This window comes from Diachasma alloeum, unplaced genomic scaffold (assembly GCF_001412515.2).
Source record: "Diachasma alloeum isolate Michigan unplaced genomic scaffold, Dall2.0 Dall_scaffold_00201, whole genome shotgun sequence".
NCBI lineage: Eukaryota > Metazoa > Arthropoda > Insecta > Hymenoptera > Braconidae > Diachasma > Diachasma alloeum.
The window spans coordinates 1,817,915-1,840,964 of record NW_021680366.1 but is presented as its reverse complement, the minus strand read 5'-3'; the positions used below and the strand labels follow the sequence as shown (position 1 = coordinate 1,840,964).

Sequence of the window (23,050 nt, the reverse complement as noted above, 5' to 3'; positions counted from 1 at the left end):
GTTGAGACTTTTATGTTGGGTGGATAAGTCTAACGAGATAGATGAATCTGGATTAATGGAGATTAGATTACTTTATGTGTCTAATATCGTGTTTTAATGTTCTTACGTATTTACTCCGATATTTGAGGTATTCATTCAATGGAGGAAAGATATCACTCAAAAGGAAAATTTTGTAGTTCCTCGAAGTCAGAAAAGAACTGGCTGCAAGTACCATGCGTCAAGTACCTGGGGACTGGTGAGAAGTACCCCGATACATGTCACAAGTACTTTTGTTACTCGGGACAAGTAAAAAAAGTACTTGCACTGAGTAGCTGGCTGGTTCTTTTCAAAAGTACCAACAGAACTCAATATAAGTAGCAATAGTACTCAAATCCAGTGCTCAGAATTTTTTTCAGGAATTCATTCAAGATTACAAATGAATATCCAAATGCTGGAGCACAAGTGAACACAAAGAAAAATCTGAGGGTAAAATACGTTTTTGAAATGGTAATTCACGTTTGAATTACGCACCCCCTAAAATGTTTTCCACTCCATCCCTCCTGGAAAGAACCTACAAACCCTTTCGAGGTATTTTTTTATTATTTTCAATTATTAACATGAGAAGTACGGGTGAAAATTAAGGTCATACTCAAGGGTCATATATAAGGGTCAAAAATAACGGTCAGAAACGACAGTCAAAAATAAAGGTGGGAATTTCAGTAATTTTCACCGCAAACAGAAATGAACAAAATAGTGAGCTACTCAATCATCCTGGCTATCAGGGTTAATTCAGGGGATTTATGATTCCTTTTCATTCGACAGGAGGAGAAGGGGGAAAAAAGTATCAGTTGAGAAGGGTTTTTACGCCTTGAGGATGAGGCAGGATCATATGAGGAGTTATTCAGGATGTATAGGATGAAGAAAGGAGGAAAAAATATCTCAAGGAGGTAATAGGGGGGAATAAGGTCCAGATATTCGACTCGGGTGGATTCGATGCTCCGGACTGTGCGTGAATTTTGACGGCATCAGACGCACGTTTTCAATTGCACGTGTTGCACAGCAGGTCAACTCGAGAGAAATACCCGATTGATTTTCAAGCACGAGAGGTATTCGATGGATTACTCAATCCATTCAAATCTCGGTCAGCAGAAGCTGGGATTTGACATTCATTTCTCACTCGCTTTTCGCAAATGTCATCACTGCATTTCGATGCTCCTTCTATTCTGTGAGGTTAAAATTCGACGAGAAACTTTTGTTCACTGCTTACCAAAAACCGTGGTATAACCGAAAATGATCGATGTCATACTGATCGAGATTTGAATGGAGCGACTAATCTACATCACGTGCGATATTTGGATGCTTTTAAACTACTCGTTTTCCACCTCCCCGGAGGCATTTTATCAACATCCAATTACGCGCACTGTGAAGTTGCCTCTATAATTATCCAGTCAACATACATTACCTGCAGCACTCGCCGCAGTAATGACCAATTACCGTAATTACCCGCAACATTGTTGTATAAAAATTCGTACTCAATGGACAGGGATTCCCCGCGCTGAATGGAGATTTCCATTCAGCCCGTGTTACAACGAAAGAGTTGGAAATTATTTTTTAATGTGGGATCATGGTAATATCTAATATGATAAATTGAATGCAGGGTCGATGGGAGAGATGGAAGGATTTGGTTGCTGTGAACGTGGCTTCGTAACTATTAACACCATTCGTTAATCGTTAACGAATTGCTAATTCTCGTTAATAGCAACTAAATCCTTCTATCAGTGTACGTGGAGAAAATTATTCGGTGAATTTCATCAACTAGTTGTTGAAAAAATGAATTAATACACTGCCCAGTAGATGAACGTTTATTTTTTAGCAGTTGAAAACAAAATTGGTCGAAAAAAATCGCTATTCGTGGGTTGAGAATCACAACAGTTAGTGAACATTCAAAGCAACTTTTCAGCATTTTTTTGCGTAATTTCGTATCCAGACGTAACCGGTCCATTTACAGGGCAGTGTCGATCGACTGGGTAGCTTACCCTAGTTGCTGAAATTTAAGGATGTTCGACACCCTTTTAGCCAAAATTGACGTTGTTTTCATTTTTCTGGCAAATTATCGATGGGAGTGACGTGAAAAAATATAACGATTTTGTGGTTTGTCATTCTTTAATGGCTCACGAAGTTGCGTAGTGGTGCGATAATTTTCATGCGTTTTTTCTACAGTTTTGTGATTCTTTTTAAAAGTTTAGAGAAAACGCAGGAAAATGTTCGCACCACCTTAAAATTTCGTCAGTCATTAAATAATGACAAAACGCAAAAACGTTATATTTTTTCACCAACTAGTTGGTGAAATTCACCAAATAATTTTCTCCACTATACCAGCCGCACTCAGAAAATTACTATTTAACATAGTAATGTTGAGAACAAATAAAAAAAAGAGTGGGAAATTCCTTTCGTCACAATATTGTCAATATATTCTTCCTGAAGTAGCATTCGCTTCCGAATGAAATTTCTATGACGATGATTTTAAATTGAACTGTCTCAAACAGGTATTTTCCCATTGAATTACATTTCACTCCCCGATTACCCTTCGCCCAGTAAAATTTAATATGAAAAACAACTTTTCTCTCCGCATATGTTAAATCGTAAAATGAAACTTGCACCTCGCAAAAATTCCTTCAAAATAAATCAAATTTCAAAGTTTTCCCGGCATAACGCTGGATTACTACGTACACATAGTAATTTTTAGGTTTATATTCTCTCTGAGTACATTATCGCACGGCTTCCCCCACCACCATACCTCAGAACACCTCAAAAGACCTCCTACTTCCGAATGCAAACTCCATAACACCCCGATAATCGAGATTCGATATTCCCGCATTCTGTATTCATGGCCTCCACCAGTGATTATTTTACATCAATATCACCACTCTCCCGCCACATTCTCAGCCTGTTCCATATGAAAAAATCCACGAGTCGTAACAGAATGGTCGTTCAACTCAATTACCTGAGATTATCGCAGTGTCAGAATTTTCCATCGAAATGTTATCAAAAAGGAATGGAAACGCGTGAATCTGGGTCAGGGGTTTTGCCTCGTGGGTGTAGAGGAGATTGTACAACGGGAAATTTCAACAATCGCGTGTGTGAGTCTCTGTCAGGATGAAAAAATCCTCATGAGTTGGAAGGGAGAGGTGAGAAAAAATTTATGTGATCCAATTCGATAACAACTCCGTCACCCGTGTAATCAATGTATGCTCCATTGAACGTTATTCAAGGCCACGTACTTGCTGATGCTGTCTGCCATTAGTCATTATTTAATGCCTCGAGCATTGATTAATTAACGCCATACAGGCTCGAGGTGCACTTTTAAGCACTTTCGTTCCAATTTCACGCATTACCTTTCGTTTTAATGACGTATCGATCGATGGGAGGCCCTCGGAACGTGACATTGATCATTGATTTCTGACGGAAGGGATGGAAATATCGAGGTGAAACTTGGAATGAGACTCTCTCACTCGATTCCTTGGTGGAATGAGATAACATCGCGATTGGAAGTCACGTGCATTTGCTTGTGACAGTAAATTGATTAGCATTCGTTTTCCGGTGTTTCTTGGCGGGATTCCTCAGACGTTGTCTTGACGTATGAATATCATTGAGCATTTTCAATTCTTTGAGATGATCATGGAGGATAGAAGACAGGTTTCGTTTGCGAGAGTAATTAGCATCGACTTCTGATAATTGAATTTTTATTCTTCATTTAAACGCGTATGTCAATTATTTACAATAATAAATCGGTCATTAAAGACAAACATATGGTGCACAACACTCAAATTGAAATGAATGGAATTTTAGTGCTGATTATTAATATCAGTTTCCTTCTCCCTTCTTATTATCTCTTCACTGTTGAAAATATTTGGCTGAATTTTCCGGAAAAAGACGTTCAATTTTTTTTAAGAGAAAAAAGTCAATGGAATTCCAAGTTTCTCAAAAAATTCCAGTGAAATCCCATTTTTTAGCGGCAGGAAGACGGAAATTGCACCATTTACATGAATTTTCAACTAAAAATGAGTATTAACTATCAAATTCCCTTCAATTTTGAAGGACTTTGTTTAAAATTCTTGAAATTGCCGGAATTTTTAAAGGAATTCCCTGAAAATTCAGAGAAATCTTGAATTCTAGGAAAGATTTCTCTGAATTTTTCTGATTTTTCATTCATTTTCCCTGGAGAATTAAACTGAAATTTACAGTTCCCTCGGCTGTTTCCGTGAAATTATGAATTTTCAATGACACTATTCCTTGAAATTTTAGTGGAAATATTATTCCTTAAAAATTTCTAAGACTTACCGGAAAATTTTTTAACAGTGTAATACCTAGATCAAAAGCTTTGTTTGTTGGTCGCTCGCTTCGCTCGCTCCCCATGACGGGTCGAACCAATAACTTCCCGACTAATTGCTTTCGCTCATCCATTAGAAGTAGATTTACCTATGCAACTTATTCTATTGAGATAATTTCCGTTGAATTTCCTCGGCTCAAATTTGCCAAGTTTTTTGTTTGATTTTCTTAATGAAAAAAAAAACAGAAATAGAATGAAAAAAAATAATAATGAAACACATTGACCTGTATGGAAAACTCATTTAAAAGTTTCAAATTTCAAAAATTCACTGTCACTGTCATTACTTTGTTTTCATTTTCCATAATTTCCGTAGATTGAGCCTGCTCTTGTCGATATTACTGTGACTAATCCTCAAGCGATGGACAAGTAATTCCCCGAAAAACACAAGAGTAGCAAGTGAATGGCCAAATACGATGACCACCATCAATTGCCGCCTAAAAGTTGCTGATCTCTCACCACGACTAGGTTTGTCGTCATTCAAGATATTTCCGCTCCTTGACGGGCTGATTGCTTCCAGATACCATTTGCTGATAAGGCCTGCTTCAAAACATCTCTGAATTAAATAATTGATTTTCGTCTTGTAGGGGGAAGTGTCGCGAACTCCAAAGGCTCCATTATCAGACCGCAAAATTGGTTTAGCAAATTTCAATCGATATTGACCATTATCTTGTCGACTCAGACGTCTGTAATACTCCCCCTCGGTATTGTACATGATGCAGCAAACATTGCGATACACCATTGCCATTTTCGGACAATCTCTAATATTAACAATTATTTGGCTTTTCTTTTTTAAATTCAGCTCAGCTCCAACTGCATTCCGGAACACTCTTTCGAAGTGTGCAATTGGAACAATGGGAATTAAGCCTGATGCATCGATTTCTTCAAATGTCACAAACTCTCTTTCTTCAAGAGAGAGAACAGCGACGTTTGTTAATGAAGCGTAAATCTGATTCGAGTACATGAAACCTAGCATGGATAACGAGAGAAATAGGATCCTTTCGTAGGCTTTGGACGGCTGTCGAGGTACTGAGAATGAGAACAACAGGCAAATAATAATGGAAAAGTTCCATATCTTCTTGTCAAGTCTCAGAAGAATCCCTACGAACCAAAATATCATCATTATGATTAATGTGATTATGCTGCTCTCAACAGCATTATCTTGATACTTTTTGTCGATTGCATATTCCACTGGCATTAGCACACCTACCTCTTGAGCCATGATAGGTCGAAATCTCAGGGATTCCTCTGAGATATGCTCCGTGAAATGAGGTTCTAGATTAGCAGTTATGTCCGTATTTGTCGTTTTAAAGAATTTCCATGCATCAAACGTGCGGGTCTTCACTGAAAATCCAGTACCGTTCCACTTTGGCAGAATGACGGGCGTGAAATTCATCGCTCCAGCAAGCGTCTGCATCAGAGCAATATTTGCTCCAGACATTTCCGTCATTTCATTATTTTTGTCCCATTTGACAAAGGTAAGTGGCACCTGCTGGACAATCAAAACATTCAGTTTCTTTCCATACATATTACTTGCGAAATCTGGAAATAGCTCAAGTTTGGGAAAAAATTTCTTGTGATAAAATTTGTCGAGGAAAGGGTTGTACAGGTGAATGATCACTCGATTAGACTCATCGTTGGGAACTTTCCAGTTAGTCACACTGCTATTTTCATCTCGACGAATCTCGCAAATCAGAATATTCAGCATTGTGTTGTTCCACGAATGCCGCAGCATGTCTTCTACTCCTTCCTTCGAAACTGATGATGTTCTTAGTACGATGAGAAAGTAACACTTGGCAGACAATTTTGATAATCCGCGCATAGTATTAATCACTTCATGAACTCGAGTATTGTCTCCAGAGTATCTATGATAATATACAAAGAGCAGGGAGGAGGCCATTCTCGAAGAAACATTGCGATACCAATTGTTCGAATTGTGGACACCATCGAGATTTGAGAATATTTCACTTGGCATGGACTCTATGATTTTTCCAAACAATTCGTCCCTCAGTACATCGAAATCGTCTGTATTATTATCCCGGATAATCATTGCGGAATATACCTGATGAGGATTAGATAGACGTGTCTTCACACTTTCGAACCAGTCACCTTCTGGACGACCTTGAAGATCATCGGACAGAATTGTAATCACGAAGATGACGAGTGAAATCTTTCGGTTGAACATGATCAACCGATGCTTGCTCTCAGAAATTCCTGTGCTTCGAGGTAATGCTGTGGAACAGGGTGCCGATAGCTGCTGCAGATGTGCTCCGACACGACTCACAAATTGCACTGGGTGATATCTTTGAGTTGAATATTGCGAAAAGTTTCCACTTGGAGAGAGTGCTGTGTTACGACTAATTGAATATTTTACGATGCTGCTAGTGGGCTTTTACATTCCTTCGATTTTTCATAAAATTTGACCAATCATCGGAAATTAAAGTGAGAACATAAAATAATATAATCTGACTAAAATGTTGGGAGCAATCGATTGCTGTTCAGTGTCATTTTGTTGGCCTTATTTCGTAAAACTTTCATAGATGGAGATTGCTGTTATTCGGACCTTTGAAAGGATTTCTAATTGATCAATAGGAAGTTCCATAATTAATACACGTGGAACGAGGGAAGAAGACTGATGAAATAATGCCATTGGATTCAAATATAGGCAACAGTCAATTACGTGTCAATGTATTGTAATGATCTTGAAACTCCAGAATAAATTGGATGCGTAACTCAAGAGGGGCAGTTTATTTTAATGACCGAAGTTTTTTAAACAACTGAACAATCGAAACATTCTCATTCACACGAGGAAATAGTTATGCACTCCATTCTGTACCAGTATTTATGTTGTCTTCTTTCATAATCGTTTGAAAAGACCCATTAAAAATGTTCAAACTCTCCAGCTACTTATTAGCTTATGCTATAGACCTTCTACCTACCTATACGGAGAGAAAAGTGGGATAAAAATTACATTTCGCACCACGAATGGTAATCGTGGAGCGAAATGCAATTCAGTGAAAAAATACTGCTTTTTAATGGATATCTCAAGATTTTTTAGGTAAAACAATACATCTATGGATGCAAAAATTATCCTCGTGTTTAGTAAAATTCGCCGGTAGAGGATTGTTTATTTTGAACCCATCTGAAAAAAAAACTTGAACTTTGATGAACGATATTTTGAACATCGTCGGTAATTTTTTTTTTTTTCAATTTTCCCGGAATTGTTCGACAAATTTTTGCTCAAGGTGACCAACGAAGTATTAAAACTGTCTTCATGACTCTTCGCAGGGATGAGAGTGATGGATTACAAATGGGTCAAGCAGCCTATGCGATCCTCTTCCCCCGGAATTTATGGTAAACGGTTATGCATAAATTTCACCTGTGGTTTCTTCATTGAAGGTAGTGCTTTGGTGCTCTGATATTTTAAGGTAATTTCAGAAGTTACGAATTTCGGAGGATGCCGTTGGACCACAGTGCTGAGTAAACCGACCGCAAATTATCCATTTTAATGAGCATCAAACTTTCCCCGTAATTGAGAAAAATTGTACAAACTTGAAAAATTTCAATTACGTCACGAAATCCACGACCCCCCGCCCCCCTCCCGCATATTACAATGATTTTTTCTACTTTTTCACAACAATAAATTTGAAGAATAAGAATAAGAAAACGATCGCAAATTATTGGGTGAACAACTGAATTTTTATTCGGTGCTCTTGGAACATTTTGTAACTTATTAAATTGTTCCACAGGCTTCCGAAATTCCTCTTTGTGAATCGTTGGGATATGTAGTTTGAAGTGCCCGCAAAACCTCTGTTTTTTTCGTGAAAAAAGAAGCTGAGAACAAAATTGTATTTATTTAATTAGTTATTTTACTGAAACGCGAATGTAACTGTCGAAGCTAACAATAGGATTTAAAGTATACAAAGATAAATATCCATGGCAAGACAAATAAATTGAAAATAGTCATTGTTATGGAATCCATTATCGGCCATGAATAATAATGATGGCCGCGAAAGTCTCCAAAGCTCAAATTGAAAATGGTATTCATATACGAGGAATTTTCAACGATGAATACGAGATTCCACAACATTGAGAATATGAGAATTCAAATGCAATTATTGCTCAATTCGCAAAAAATTTCTTTACTCAGAAACATCCGAGGCTCGTTCAAGGGCGCGGCGCTTAATTCAGGGCATTGCGCCCATAACTGCGTTCAAGCCGCGTGACTCAGATTTAAAGCAATTTCTAAAAAAACGGGTTTTTGAATCAAAGTCGAGGGCATCTTTGTTCCAAAGACCTACGAGTCTTTGACTTTTACAATTTAATGACGTAAGGCATTGCATCAACTGCCTAACCCTTCAATTTTGATCCTATCGTAAAAAGGAGAAAGGAAATCGATCTCGATATATCTCGAAAATCTCGAATAAGCGTAAGCGTAAAACTGAAACCGAGGCGCCACTACGTGAGGAGATGAGAAGGCGAGTGCGTAGCACGCGCCGCCGATCTCGTGGATATAAAAATCAAAGACATGAGGAACCTTAGACCAAAAGTTCCTGCTTTTGAATGATTTCCGTCAATGTTGAACCAAACTCCGGTGACGTTGAATCAAGGACGCGCTTTTTTGACTGCAATGAATTGAAAGCAATGAATTGATGACGACACTCTTGATTCAAAAACCACGTCGCCGCTTGTGAATTTTGTCCAAAGTTGAGCGCTTCTTTTTAAGTCGACGTCGAATATTTCTCAGTGTAACAGTCTAATTTCAAACAGAAGTATGAAATGAACCCATATTTTCCCCCAACAAAAGAAATGCGATGAATTATCGACTCGCTATTCTCCATTATTCATATAAATTCTCCGCTCTGGGTGAGGGTGAAGCATTTAATTTGTAAGCACTCCAGTTTGACGTATGGGAGACGGAGAAAAGCGTTTCAAAGATTTAACGAATGATGCCACAAAAGAGACTCGAGCAAAACATCTTAGAACCTCATTCAGCAATCCCCCAGTCAAGAAGCATCAACGGAGAACATTAGACTAGAAAAAAAGAAATGGTCCAAGTGGACTCCTTCGAAATCATTCTCAGCGTTTACCCTCCTCTATTCTACGATATTCCGGAATAAACTGTGATGAGAGTTAAACTTTGAATTCTTGTAAAGTGGTTAAACCCCAAGAAAAGCTTTCCTACAATTTTCTCCGATCTTTCGGGCATCTTTTTTTGTTTTCTCCCAAAATATAAAAGGGTTGAGGAAAGTGATGAATATTCAAGGGGATGGAGCGAAGAAAAAAATGAGATAGAGACGCAGAAAATGGCTTGCAGATGAATTATATCAATTTGTGGAGCTTAATATTGTGGATCCAGTGATTCATAATGTGCATTAATCATTGAAATATTCACATGTGCTGAAGCAATTCATCTGGCCGAATGAGCGGTAGTAAATCCATGAGCTCTAGCAAACTGAAACGACCTTGTTATCGAATAATTACTGAGCCATGTTACGGGGGTGAGGAGATCCACGTTAATCACTGGATTCATTTTATAGCACTGCGTAGATGGCTCTGATGATGGAAAATTTGCAACTTGTAGCTTGATGGTTACACGTGAGAGCCCCAATGATCGCTTATTATCGCATTTCACGAACCACTGAAGCACTTGTTTTCAACTTCCCTCCGTACTTTCGTTACCACTGCTCTTGGAGTATAATAGCAGTTGATTGTGCTGGGTGCATGGTTACTTATGACTTTGTGGTACAGCTAGTCTCCATTTCGCCAGTCTATTCTCTTGTGCCCCTTTTGTTCTTCTCTTTTCTTAGTTTTCGCTGGATATTTGGACACCCAGAATGGAAAATTCTTATTCTCAGATTTCAAGGATCTTACACTGAGAAGAAATTACTTCTGCCGAAAAATTACTTGTGGACAAAAAAGAAAATTTTGACCAAAACAATAATTTTCGAGGGTAGTAATTGTTCTCGTGAGATATTTATATTCTTTCGGGCAAATACAGTCGTTCTGCAGAGAATTATATGCGGCTCCGGTTTTATCGAGTGAATATTATTGTGCAGCCTATATCTTTGTCCAACAAATACTCATAATTTTCACGGAACAAATCATAATTTCAAGAGGACAATTTTTTTTGGGATGAAGCATTCTGTTCCTCGTCACTGTATTCTTTCTATGATATAAACCTATGGAGTTCTCTTATATCAAATGATTGTCGTAAAATTTCTAATGATCACGAGAAAAATTAAATTTTTGTGAAAGGTATTAAATTTTTTTCCATCAAGAGTTAGTTAATTTCCCTCAAGTAAACACCTGCAACATATAGTTTTACGGCAGAGCTCATTTTTCTCTCAGTTTACATCACTATAAAACTGTTGAAAAATGAAGCCCTATAATAAAATAACATTGTTCTTGAAAATTTAATTTTTAATTGTTTTTATCAAACGATGATAAATCTTGTTGGCAGTTGGAATTTTAGTGAGCAATTTTTCCCGGATATTTCTACCCTCCAGTGACCTGTATCCCCGGCGAATTGAAAAGTTGTAAACTGGAGAGTGTGGTTTTGATACAAGCTGGGACACATAAGTAGATGAGAAAACTTCACAACTTTGTGTCCTACACTTTTTTCTACTTTTTCTCTCCTCGTGAAATGACAAGAGAGTTTTCCGGACGGTGAGGTATAGAGAGGCAAAAGTTGGAGAGATGTTGACGAAAGTGAAGGGCATTGTTGCATGTACTGTGATCGTGAAAGAAATTCCGAGAAATTCCGTTGAGAAATCAAAGTGAAGTAAATTAAGATAAAAGTTTTTTTCCAACAATTTTTTAACACTTTAACATCTCCGGTATTGATATCCGGTTGAAGGCCGTACTGACAAACTCTTGAAGCGTAATATGTTCTGCTTGTCAAACACCGTTGAATTTTGATCAAAGGACTCTGGGGTGTATCAGTTGAATATCTATCCTGATATCCAATAGGATGCGCATCGTTGCATGCATGCAATCAGAGGATATCCTTCTCAGTTGCACATATTGCCGAATGATTGTCAGATGCATTCGATTTCGTTGGAATCCCTCGAGAACATAATACGGAGAAATACACACGAGTCATTTGATTCTACATCTTCATGCCTCACGAAGCGAATAACCATGCAGCCATCGTGAAAAAAAGAGAAAAAAATCGACAAATCTATGTGTCGGTGCATCCAGAATGACAAAGAAATGAATGAAAATAATATTTAACAAAGGACTTTTCTCCTTCACTTTTTGACCCTTATATCCTCACACTTAGTGTCTGACCCTTATATTACACTTGAGAGCGCTTGGTACAACCTGGGCTGATACGAAATAATCATCCTTGAATTGAAACACCCATCCCCCATTCAAGTGTAAAATTTACTTGAATGAATTTTCTTCTTTTGTGTCAAGGCAAAAGAAGAAAATGTCAAGATAAATAGACAACTGACGAATCTCTCTCTATTGTCAGTAATCCCTTGAGCGTCTTGTTCCCATCGTCGTAAAACCATCATCTGGGCTAAATGTGTGGTGAAGAATTATCCAGACATCTCCGCCAAAATTGTCTGCCTTCACCTCACTTTTCCCTTCTTTCCGATAAACCATTCCGATAATGCAGCCGTCGTGCTCCATTGATGAGGCTAATTCCAATGATTGATACCCCAAGGCACTGTTCACACACACCCCTTCCAGTATATTTGCTCCGAAATCCGGACATCCGTCAGTATCCAGAGATGCGAGTAAGGAACTGACTCACGACAATAGATGAAATGTAAGTGTTATTCCTCTGATTTATCGACGATAGTTGAGTTTGAATCGACGCTACACTGGCGCTGCGGTCTTGTGCAGCGAGATTTATTAATATTCAGCATTACGTTCCTGTAATGATAGTCCCCTTTGGAATCTACATAAATTTGCGAGAGTGCGTGCGTGCAGTGGAGATTAATCACATGTCTGGAATACATCAGAGTGATGGGCGTCTCGTCAAAGAATCACTTGGTAGCTAAACACAGGGCGTCAATTCTGATGGAGCTGTCAAAACATGTTTAATGAATAATTAATGAGTGACTCAGAATAATACCTTTGGAGTCATTCGCTGATGGAGATTTTCGACAGCAAATTTCACGATCAACAATAAGATTTGAATTTCTGTCCGAACAAAGTAGGTTTCAAGGTGTGCGCGAAATGATTCTATTCAAATGCTGGCAGAAATAAGAGTCAGTTGAATTATATAGGTCGGAAGTTGTCGGCTTCCTCACCAGAAATTCAATGCAAGTGGGTAGAATGGTAGTTTACCTAGTGCCCGCAGTACATCCGAGTGATGGCTGCATCATCAAAGGATTACTTGGTAGCTAATGGACATCAATCCGGATGGATCGGTCAAAGATGTTTGTAGAAAGATTAATGGGTATGTACTACACTGAGTAAAATCCGAGGCTTCATTTTCTGAAAAAACAGGTTTTGGAATCAAAGTCGAGGGCATCTTTGTTCCGAAGGCCTACGACTCTTTGACTCTTGCAATTTAATGACGTAAGGCATTGCATCAACTACCTAGCCCTTCAATTTTGATCCTATCGTAAAAAGGAGAAAGGAAATCGATCTCGATATATCTCGAAAATCTCGAATAAGCGTAAGCGTAAGACTGAAACCGAAGCGCCACTACGTGAGGAGATGGGAAGGCGTGTGCGTAGCACGCGCGGCCGATCTCGTTGATATAGAAATCAAAGACATGAGGAACCTTAAACCAAATGTTCCTGCTTTTGGATGATTTCCGTCAATGTTAAACCAAAATACGACTTCAAAGGCCGAAAACAATGAATTGATGACGACACCCTCGATTCAACAGCGCGACTTTGAAACAAAGTCGCCGCTTTTGAAATTTTTTCAAAGTCCAGCGCGCCTTCAAAGTCGACAACGAATTTTTCTCAGTATAGGAGAAGACGCTTAGAGTAATTCTTCGATGAACATCTTCAGCAGAAAATTTCATGATCAACAATCAGATTTCCTGAATTTCCGGCCAAAGCCAATGGGTTTCGAGACGTGCGCGAAGCGATTCCATTCAAATGATAGCAGAAATTGAAGTCAGTTGAATTATAAAACTGGAGTCTGTTGGCATCTTCATCTGAAATTCAATGCGATGGAATCCAATACACTTGCTCGTGGAAAATTGTGTGAGTGGGTTGAATGGGAGCTTACCGTATGCCCGCAGTACATTCGAGCGAGGCTGTCCCGTCAAAAGATGACTCGGTAACCGAACCGCTGATGGAGCTTTCACAAACATATTTACAGAATCATTAATAAGTACCTCCTAAGAGAGGGCATTTAGTCTTTCTTTAATGGACATTTTTTGCAGAAAATTTCATGACCAACAGTAAAGCATCTTTGACATTTCCATCTAAACCCGGTGGGTTTTAAGACCTTTGTGGAATTATTCTATTGAAATTTCGACAGCAATGGGAATGAGATGACTTAGCAGGCGGCAACCTTGGCTTCTTCGCCTAATCTAATGCTATTGAATCCAGTACAGTTGCACATAGAAAGTTGCGTGAGTGGGTGGAATGGGAGCTTACCTTGTGTCCCCAGTACATCAGAGTGATGGCTGCCTCGGCAAAAGGTCCCTCGGTAGCCGGACACAGTTAATCAATACTAATGGAGCTGTCAGAACATATCTGCAGAATAATGAATAAATATCTCCTGCACTATTAAAAATTTTTGTCTGAAATTTCCAGTGCACTTTTGGACAATTCTTATCGAATTTAATTACCACTGAAATTTCATGGAATTTCGTCATTGAAAATTCAGAATTTCGCGGAAAAATCAAAGACAATTAAACATTAAAGGAGGGAATTTATATAGCGTTCCACATCTTTGTGATGTCATAGGAAATTTTGGATGGGATTTGGATGAGGTAGGAGGGGAACCGGGTTTATTCTCAATATGAATAACCAGAACATTTTTACTGAAACGAAATGGATAGTCCAGACCGGGATTTGAACCCGAGACCTTCCGTTTATGCTTCGGGTGCAGTGATCGGCATCAATTATTATTCCAAAAATATTAAGAGAATTATTTCCCCAAATAACCGAATTCATTCGTTTATCATTGCAACTTGGAAAATAATAAATAATTGAGTATTTAAATATTTTCAATAACTATTAGGTAAATAATTGGAAATTTTCAAAAAATATTAGAGATTATCAATCAATCGTCATTCTTCCGAATTCGATTATTGATTGGTAAAATAATTCGGAATTCGAATATTTAATTGTTGATTAATTTAATAATTGAGAATTGTTAAGTTCTATTACTTGATTGAGTATTTATGAAATTAATGATAATGATAATTTATGATTATGCCTATCTCTGTTCGCGTGCGCTCCCAACTGAGTTATCCGGCTCCTAGCCATTTCTTCATTTCAAATTTCGAATTGTAAATTTCAGGTCAATTTTCCCTGAAAATGATTAGAAATCCCGAAAATTCCGGTAAATATATTAATATTAACATGCATGGCACTATTGCGAATTGATTTCCTCACACTAACGTAACAAAATAAAAAACAAATTGCCACAGTCAACTCCCTCGAATACGGATACAATTTATTCGAAACGTTGCTAGCAAACGAGATTCTTTCTTCGTATGATTGTGCCAGAATTTCTCTCTTCAAATTTCTGTTTATTCCCTCGACATCGAATAGTGCATGCTGCGTAGTTGATACGGATATCTGCATATAGTTTGGTAGCGGCCCTCGACTTTCTCGATCTCCAAAAATACACAATGCAGTATCCATTTCTTCTCCCTGTGACTGGAGATATGGACGGCATCAAAGGACTCATGCCAAAACAAAAGCAGTTCTGGATTTCCACATTAAACATTGACCGTCTGAATTTTGCATTTTTCCTCATTGGCTTCATTTCACGGAGCATTCGAGAAGCAATTTGAGCCAGACTAGTATGCAGAGGAAGAATGGAGCATGCATTCTGGTCCTTCATAAAGAACACGCGAAAAAAAAGAATACAAGAAAAATTCCGGTGCAAGGCACTATAAACGGAGTCGAAATGCTTCTCTCCAGAACATTAAGCAGGGAGAATAGTCGGACAAAAAGCACAGGAACTATTCTAGTGCTGGGTCCTGCAATAGAGGTGCAAACTATCTCATTCTGGATTGCTACATGAAGAACAGGAGAAATGACAGATTACGATTAGAAGTTGTAAGATGACCTATTTATTTTTCTCAATAAAATAATGCACGAGAGAAATTTTCTAATATGTAGAGCAAATTTACTTGAGAGAAGTGAATTATTTTCAATTGTCTGTAATAATTTATTCAGACTTTTTCAATTATTATCCACGGAAAAAAATACACTTGAATCGAGTATAAAATATACTTGATTCAAGTATATTTTATACTCAATTGGGGGATGGGTATTTCAATTCGAAGATAATTCTTTTGTATCAGGCCGGGTTGTAGCAAGCACTCTTAAGTGTAATATAAGGGTCAGGCACTAAGTGTCAGAATATAAGGGTCAAAAAGTGGAGGTTAAAAAATGAGGGTCAGAATATAAAAGTAAAAAAAGTGGGTGTCAGGGAATGAGGGTCTAAATATAAGTCATATATTTTGCTTGATCACCGTTTTTAGCCCTTATATGACCCCCACTTTTATATTCTGACCCTAATTTTTTTATCCTAATACTCTGACCCTCTTTTTTTAACCCTAACATTCTGACCCTCATCCCTTCACCTTTACATTCAGGCCCTCAGTTTTTAACTCTAATATTCCCACCCACATTTTTTTACCTCCACTTTTTGACCCTTTTATTCTCACACTTAGAGTTTGACCCTTATATTACACTTGAGAGCGCTGGGTACAACCCGGGCTGATACGAAATAATCATCCTCGAATTGAAACACCCATCCCCCATTCGAGGATAAATTATAATTGAATCAAGTATATATTTTTTTCCGTGATGAATTTGTTATTCAAAAATTTTCTCTTATCACAGTGGAAAACATGAGAGGCACATACACGACGGGACTGTTTCAGTATTTATTATCCAATTGAATAAATGTGGTCTCTAATTATCCTCATGTTATCCATTAACCATCCGATAAACCACCGAATGACGAAAAATTAACATACATACGAACTAGTGAATTACACGTTGTTTCATTATCTGAAACACTTGAGTATTGTCAGAAAAATAGAATGGACGGGGGAAAACAAGCTCAGGGGAAATTATCCCATTATTCGTAATTGTGCGGAAGAAATTCCTCACACTATCTCACCCCTTTTACTCGTCCACAGTGCCCGTTATTGAACTTTTATCAGCGAGTAAAAACCGTAAAAAAGCGTGAACAACGTTGAAAATAGAAAAATCTATTTCAATGCCCCTGTCTTTTTATCACCTATTGTTACTCACACACTAAAGTTGAAAGTTTTATTATCGAAGGAGAATGGCAAGTTCCCCGTAACAAAACTCATTCACATTCGTCGGTACAATTTCAATGATAAAATTCAACCACTGTGGGGGTAAAATACATGCGTTTCTAGGAGAACGAGTCTTTAAATGCGAACAGGAAAAATAATTCTTTCGTTCGGAGTGATTGCTGAAATAACGGATTTTTTTATTTCAACAGTACACGGAAAAACAGATTCGTGGAGCGAATTTTATTTTTAGTACTTTTTCACTCTGCCCAGAGTAAAAAAATACAGTAGCGAAGTGGTAAAACGGTACAAATCAATTTTGACTATTGACCAGTTTTTAATGAATATCTCGGAATCTAAGGGAGATAGCAAAATTTTGTTAGGAGCTTTTTTGTAGAGCTGATTAAGAGCTACAACAAATGTAGTTATGAAAATTTCGGTATCTCGCATAGAATCCGAAATATTCCTCAAAAACTCAACTGGGAGATAAGTCGACATGGGCCGTTTTACCACTTCGCTACTGAATACTTTTGCCGAGGAATTATTTCCAACCAGTCGAACGTTTTTTTGGGAACAGAGTTTATTCTTTCGTCCATCTACTACGGGATAATTATGCTACATATGACCGTGACTGAAGTTTATTGACAATTATTAACATTTAGAATTATTCCAAATTATTTTACGTAAGAAAATCTCAAATTTGAAAAAATTGAAAAATATTGAAGGGTTTTTATTCAAGCTCATACGCACTGTTAGAAAAAAATTTAAATTTCATGAACAGTTGACTAGTAATTTTCAGGACAGTGACACTGAATCCGATTTAGGGGAAAAAATCATGGAATTTCAGGTTTTGCTGAAAATTCAGTAAAATTCCACAATTTTTACCGGCGTAAAGATGAGAATTATCAGTGAGATCTGAACCTTCATGATTTTTTTCCTTCTGAATCGCATTCAGTGTCACCGTCGTGAAAATTCAATAATCTGTTTACCGGAATTTTCTGATTTTCTATTAATTTTCTCGGAAAAATGGAACTGAAATTTACATTTCCCTTCGATTTTTCACCTAAATTCTCAATTTTCAATGACGAATTGCCCCTGAAATTTCACTGGTAATTAAATCCGATAAAAATTTCCAAAAAATTGACTGGAAATTTCAGACAAAAATTTTTAACAGCGTGTAGCATACTCATCTCACAATTCAACATAATTGTCATATGTGGAAATGGACATGGACAACCTGGGAATGAGTGGCCGGGAGAACCACGCTCCTAAAAAAATTAATGTTTCTCCCAAGAAAATGATTCCTTCGCAATTTTCGCAATTTTTTTTTGCTAGGACCTCTAAAGATGGTTTTGAACCAGGGGAGACTCCTAGACCCCAATGTTCTATACATACTCCTAGACCCCATTGCCCTCCTAGCCAATGTTGTCACAACTCTGCTTTTCAATTGAAAACAGACATCATCTTAAAGACATTTGTCATGTTTAGAGGCCCTAGCACGCCATTTTTCGAGCCGCTCTTTCATTTGAGCCCTCGTAATTTTTTTTCTCAGCGTATATCGGGAAAAAGTGCGAGACAAATGATGTTTTTCTATATCGAACGAATCGTAAAATATTCTCCGCAAACAGGTATGTTTTCATTAGCTACATCTGACTCCGCGAATACCTTTCGTACACCGGGAAAAAAATGGCTTTTGCCAAGTATATTTAGTTGCCACAAGTGAATGTACATAAATATTTGCATAAAACATATGTAAATTTTCTTGCAGTTAGTAAATACACTCGGTAAAAATAATTAATTTCTCAGTGTACTCTAAAATTTGCCACGATGTTCTAGGTAATTTTTATCCCCCTCTTCTCTCCGTGTGGTGAATCAATGGAGCCATTCAGTTCAATTTAATGCGTATTTATTTCAACTTCTGAAATGCAGAGGCTTTCGAAATGACACTCTCCCACTGGATTCATTCCATTCATAGACATTCATTAAACGAGACTTTTTCCCCGAGCAAACTCTCCTGTATCCATCTTAAAATTTTTAATTACTTCCGAGAGAGTGAAACTAATGTTTCAATTAGCGTTATGGAGCTCTGAACGGCCATAACTGTAAAAGTAAAAAAATCACTTCTTAGTCTCTTGAGAAATTCCCCGGAAACGAAAGTGCTTTAGTGTATTCACCTGAATGAGAATGAAATTGATTTATTTGTATGCGATGTCGTCAAACATTAAAATAAATTTCATCAGACGCTTCAATCAATTTCCAGTTTGTCAGCGGCTTAAGCCAACTGAGAAAAAAATCCCCAATGATTGAAATCCACTTAATTGAAACAAATAATTTTCTAGTAAATTTTTATTTCGACCGTAAAATACGTCTTTTTGAAGCTTAAATTCTGATTTTTATGACGGAAAAAATCCACCAGACAAAGGATTGACGTTAAGCGTAAAGTACCTTTAGCAAACCGTAAATTCAGTAGCGAAGCAGTAAAACGGTTCAAATGGACTTAGCTCTCATCTGAGTTTTCGAGAAATATCTCCACATCTAATTGAGATAACGAAATTTTTGTAACAACCTTTTTTGTAGAGCGTATAAAAAACTATACAGAAGGTTATGTCAAGAATTTTGCCATCTCCCTTAGATTCTGAGATATTCATTAAAAACTGGCAAACAGTGAAAATCGACGTGAACCGTTTTACCGCGCCTTGGCAAAACGTAATTTACGTTTACGTTCGTCTGTGTGGTCACGCTACATTCTGAGGTTGATAAATCCCAATTTTTTCGAGAGCATAGCGCCAACTACATTTGCTCTCCCAACTGTATCTCCGACGGTCGCCTTGCGCGTGAAATGTCGTGAAGACTGATGAATTTCATTGAATTTTCCAGTTAACAGCTTGCGAAATCCTCTGACTATCGTACACCCAAGCAATTTCCAGGCCCTTTCAAGTGACTCACAAGTGCGAATACGTTTGTATGGCGGGACCATAGCATTTCCGACATGAGTATTCATGACATGTGTATATCAGTAAACTTGGTGTGGGTGGTTAAGTGGACTTTTTGCAACCTCAAAGCTTGAAATATTAATGCCTCAGTGCTGCCATAGTTTTCCAAGGTATTTTCCTCCATTTATGCCTTTATGGAGCAGCATGAAATAATCTCTGGAGGGTCGGAATAATGGAGCCATTAATGGTTACGCAGTAATGAGAGATAATGAATATTTCCTTTGTCCTCTTGATATTATCAAGCCTGGAAAGCTTTAAGCAATGGTTGTAGGCGAAGGTAAAATATAAAAATTATCGAATTACGTTTTCAGCGGTGGCTTTCGGGAGACGTGTAAAGAGAACGTAAGACATCACTTGGGCAGTGGATGCTTCACGTGAGAGAACTTTTGATGGGCGGAACAATTTACTTGTAGACAGGGTACGGAGTTTGCATCCGAGTTGCGGAAAGTGAGTCGGTGAAAACATTCGGAGTATTTTCTAATTCTTTGAACTCATAGGTTAATCTTCGCGTTATAATTTTTTATTTTGTAATGTTTATCATGCGCGTAATTCATTGATTCTTTCTTCTCGAATTTTCACCCATTATTTAGTTTCATGAATTTCATAAATGTAAATTTGTTTGATTGTTTGCAGGTTCCAAATTCTAGAAAATTCACAAAAATCTTTTGATTCCCTAGAGAATTGGAGGAAAAGCTAGAAAATTCTCCAGTTTTCTCGAGAATTCGAGAAAACTCTCCACTTTTCTACATCAATTTACAATATTATGGGTATTGATTGGGTTGATTTGAAAAGTGAAAGTGGATTGATCTACGATTTGAAGTTATTGATTAATTGTTGTCAATTGTGCTCAAGTTCCACTGAAATTTCAGGAAATCTTGTCATTGAAAAATCAAATATTCCGTTGATTTTCTGTTCAAATGAGCTGGAAATCAATGAAAGAGATGATTTTTCCCCTCAATTATTCAGAGAAAAATCGAAAATTCATGTCATTTTGTTGCTGAATATTCATGTCTCACTGAAAATTCAATCAAATTGTGAAATTTCCATCTCACGCCCACTGAAAACTCATGAATTTCAATGTCACTCTCATGAGATTTACTATGATATCTTACACAAAAATTCAAAAAATTTCTAACGGTGTACGTAATGATGAATGGTTCACGATTTGAAATAAATGAACTATTTCAACATTCACATTGAAATAACTATATGAATTCACTAGTTCCCAACAAAAATGTCGTTGAAATGAGTAAAAAAGTTTCAACTAAACAGTTTCATCTGTTTGAAATGCGTCATTTCTCTCAGTGCATGTTATATCATCTGAAAAAATCCATCATTAAATCTTTATTTAGTGGTCCGAGAGGTAATTAATTTCCTCATAATCATGTTATAAGCCCACCACAGCTCACTAATTAAAAAATGATGAATTTTCAGGAAAAAAAAGTCACTCAAGTATAAAAAGAATTTAATATGAAATAGTCGTTAAACTGTTGCCTCATTTTTTTCTCCACGAAAAAGCAGTATTCAGCACATGGTTGAGTGTACTGAAAGCTCTAGTAGAATGCGCGCTACGCGGGATGCTGCGGCGTGGGGGTGGAGGGCGCCTGGAGCCGGCGCCTTGACAGAGAAAGTTTATTCAGTATAAGTGCGCCTTTACTTCGGAGCGCTCACCGTGTGCTCCAGTGGTTCAGGTGAAATTGTGCGCGGGAGTCCGGATTTGAAACGTCAGTAGTAAAAATTCAATTGTTTTTTTTTCGTGGATGAAGAGCTTTTCCAACTTTTGGTGGAGAATTTATTGCATAATGTGCGGTGATTAATTGAGAGTTTTGTTGGTGTAGACACGTGGCGGAGGGCTTGGCAAACTTTTGTTAATGCTTACGGAACAATATTTTCGTGAGGGTGAGGGAAGAACGGTGGAGAAACAATGAAAATTTGTTATAGGTGAGTTTCCCTGAAATGATCATCTTGTTTCAGAATTTCAAGGCTGTTGGGATAGGATATTGTAAATAGGGGAGAATGTTTTGAGGGTAAATAATCGGGTAAATCCCGGGGGAAATGGTGACAGAGGAATTATTGAATTGAAGGGATGGTTTCACTTGCGGAAGAGAAAGAGTGAAAAATTTCTAAGATTAATTTATAAAAGGCATTTTTTTATTTGTAGCATTGAAACCATTCGGTTTATTCTGAGAAAAAAAATTCAATAATGTAACAATATATATGGTGTGTAAATTACATGTTTATATTGTCCTTTTTCGAGTCATTTTTTTAATCCTTATTTATTCAACTCCAGAGTCGAGCTGCAGAAAGACAATTTTGAGAAGAAAAAATTCAAGTTTTCTCATCACGTTCATTCCAATTCTGTAAGAACTTCAGATAACAAGAAATGTCCATTTTCGAATTGTTTAGTACCAGAATGCCAGAGGAATTATTGAATTGCAGGTATGGTTTAACTTGCGGAAGAGAAAGAGTGAAAAATTTCTAAGATTAATTTGTAAACGGCATTTTTTTATTTATTTGATTAAAACCATTCGGTTTATTATGATAAAAAAATTTCAATAATATAAAAATATATATGGTGTGCAAATTCCATGTTTATATTGTCCTTTTTCGAGTCATTCTTTTAATACTCATTTATTCAACACCAGATAATGTCGAGTTGCAGAAAGACAATTTTTAGAAAAAAAAAATTCTGGTCTTCGCATCACATTCATTCCAATTCTATCAGAAATTCAGATAACAAGAAATGTCCATTTTAAAATTATTCAGTACCTGAATGACTTTTCGTTGTGCATTCAAAACTTCCTCTAAGCTGCCGTCACTCCTAACAAATTTGTATAGAACTCGAAAGGGTTCAGACCATTTAATGACAGAAAAGCACAAGCCACGAGTAGAAACATAAACAAGTTCTTCCGCAATATTTCCGCCCATTAATGAGTCTCGGAAAACTGAAGACCACTGCTTCATTTAATGAGAAGAAAAACTACCCCAAGGAAGGAGATACTTTCTGAATATCATAATTAGAATCAATTAACCGGTAAAAGGGATTCATTGCTTAAAATTGTCAAAGCGACCTACATCCCTGAAAATGAATTTAAACCATTGCGAGACATCTCATCTTTGATTGTGGTATCGCGTTACGATACACTGAGGGAAAAACAGCAGAGTTTTCAAACAAGTCTTACTTACAAATATTCTTGAAATCAAAAAACTTTGATTTCAAGAATATTTTTGTTACAAGTGAATAAACTTGTTTACTTGTTT

The 23,050-nt window shown here is 37.2% G+C and overlaps 1 protein-coding gene across 1 annotated transcript; it reads right to left on the bottom strand.

Moving 5' to 3' along the window:
• Positions 1-4,649: 4,649 nt before the first annotated feature.
• Positions 4,650-6,551, bottom strand: LOC114841067. The gene has a single exon (XM_029125934.1). The coding sequence runs from the start codon at positions 6,549-6,551 to the stop codon at positions 4,650-4,652; it is 1,902 nt and encodes a 633-aa protein (XP_028981767.1).
• Between the last annotated feature and the right edge of the window lie 16,499 nt (positions 6,552-23,050).